The sequence below is a fragment of the Belonocnema kinseyi genome, chromosome 4 (assembly GCF_010883055.1).
Source record: "Belonocnema kinseyi isolate 2016_QV_RU_SX_M_011 chromosome 4, B_treatae_v1, whole genome shotgun sequence".
Taxonomy (NCBI): Eukaryota; Metazoa; Arthropoda; class Insecta; order Hymenoptera; family Cynipidae; genus Belonocnema; species Belonocnema kinseyi.
Window position 1 is genome coordinate 75,095,253 of NC_046660.1, and position 2,167 is coordinate 75,097,419.

Below are 2,167 nucleotides of genomic sequence, written 5' to 3' on the forward strand. Positions count from 1 at the left end.
AATAGTTTAAGTACTACCCCATTTCTAATCAATTTCCTAATTTATACAAAATTATAATATTCCAGGTAGAGCCACCGCCTAAAGAGATCTCATCATTAAAGGAGCATAAACTACAAAAAATGCGGGTTTCATTGAAGCTGCTTCTTCTGTTTTTCCTGCTATTTTGTATCGATTTGGGTTCGTTTCAAGAGGAAATTAATAAAGAAAACGTTTACTTTCCCGACCAAATCGAGTACATACAGTTAATGCAGAAATATTGTAAGGGGGATCTTATCTATTGGCCTGATGGTCGATGTTACAAAGTCGGTGAACAAGGTCCCTGCAACTTCGGAAGAGTTCTGCAAATTGATAGAAGGTACTTTAAACCTTTCTGTACCGACTCTAATTTTGGACAGGAGGGTTGATCGACCCATGGTATAAGCGTTCCCGTCTCACTTGCAAGCTCTCTCCCTTTTCCATCAAGGATGGCAGCACTGTTCACAAATACCAGCTTTCTTCATCCCCTTAGCAAACTCTAAATATATGCGATGCTTGATAATAAAATTCAAGTTCCATCATTTTTATCGAACGTTAAAACAAGAAAAATCAAACTCGACTTGACATTTCAGTCAAGAAAATTATTAAAATTTAATTCAAAAATGGCTTTGACAAGTATATAAAAAATATTGTATTCACAATTTTTTAATTATTTCCACTTTGATCCTACTAATAAAATTATTCTTTCGCCTCTTTTCCAAAGAAAAGAAGAAAATGGTCAGTAGAATGACATTCGCTTTCGAAATTTAAATGCTGGCCTGATCAAAGGGAAGTAAAATCAGAAATAAATTATATTCATTTTAATGAAATCTTCAAGAAATATAGGCCAAAATTGGTGCTTAAAAGAAAGCAAATTAAAGAAAATTAAACAATTCACCAAACAAAAATTAAAACGTTTAAGTACCATTTAATTGTTGTAAACTATTGGAAATATTCGTTTATTATTGCGGTACTTAAAAAGGCTTACATATTCTTCATCGTCAAGAAATCTGATTCGCAGCTTTACTGACCAATTAATTAACCTTTTCTCAAATTACGTTAGATCAAAGTTCATAAGAAAAAGATCAATTTTGTTCCATCAAATAGTATTTTGTATCATTTACGACTACATAAGTTAATTTTTACGGTATTAATATACTTGCATAAGTTGAAGGATAAAACGAAAAAAAGGCGTAAGCACCATCTTCGTATGGAGACAACAAAATTTTAAGAAAATTCAGGTTTTCATTTTCTAAAAAATGGAAAAATGCCTTGAATATATTTTAATGTTAAAAAGAAAAAATTAAAACAAAAAATTAATCTTGTTTTGAGAAATAAAGTAAAAAGAAAGTTTCATTAAAAAATACCATAGTAAATGAAAATTCTCGTACTGTAGTCTCTCTCTCTCTCACCTCTCCCCTTCTCTCTCACACACACTCTCTCTCTCTCTCTTTAAATCCATTCTCTAAAGTTCACTCTAAAAATTTGAAAAATGGGATTGTCTAAAATATATTAATAGCGAAAGAAAGACGCTTTTAATTAACTTGTTTAAAATTACTTAGCATACAAAATTTGTAAGAAATATTATTATTATTACACCATTAAGCCATTTCCCTTTCGGGGTAGGCGTGACTCAATCGGCAGGGGAAAGGAGTAGTGTGTGGAAGGGATAGAGATTTTTCAGATTGATCCAGAATTCTCGTGCTACTTAAGTAAATAACACGTTCGTTCCGCAACACTGCTCCGACCCAGGTTGCTTATCAATCTCTCTAGCAATCACCCCAAGCGAAGAACCTCACGAAGTCGTTTAGTAAGGTTCCCCACTTGGGTCCATTAATAGCCAAGGTGTCTGTTTCAGGCGTCATTCACTCTACTGACACTCTGTTTATTAACTATTTGCCGCCATACTTTCCTGTCCTGGCATACTTCTCTAGCTTCTTTTATGTCCATATATTTTTCATGCAGGCTCTCGTGTTTCTGTGACTTCTTATGTCTCTTCTAACTAGGGTCTTATTCACACATTCTACCCATTCTTTCCGCGGTCTACCCCGGACACGCTGTCATTTACTTTACCTTGATACACTTGTTTCGTTAGTCGTTCGTTTGGCATTCTCTCAACGTGTCCGAACCATCTTAAACGATTTCTTTCCCA

General features: G+C 34.1%; 1 protein-coding gene across 1 annotated transcript in view; it reads left to right on the plus strand.

Annotated features, from left to right (window-relative positions):
• Positions 1-2,167, plus strand: part of LOC117171960 — a 48,838-nt gene that overhangs the window by 26,203 nt on the left and 20,468 nt on the right. The window contains exon 2 of the mRNA XM_033359648.1: positions 66-355. Within this exon, the coding sequence (XP_033215539.1) occupies positions 120-355 (236 nt within the window). The 5' untranslated portion in view covers positions 66-119. The remainder of the gene's footprint in view (positions 1-65; positions 356-2,167) is intronic.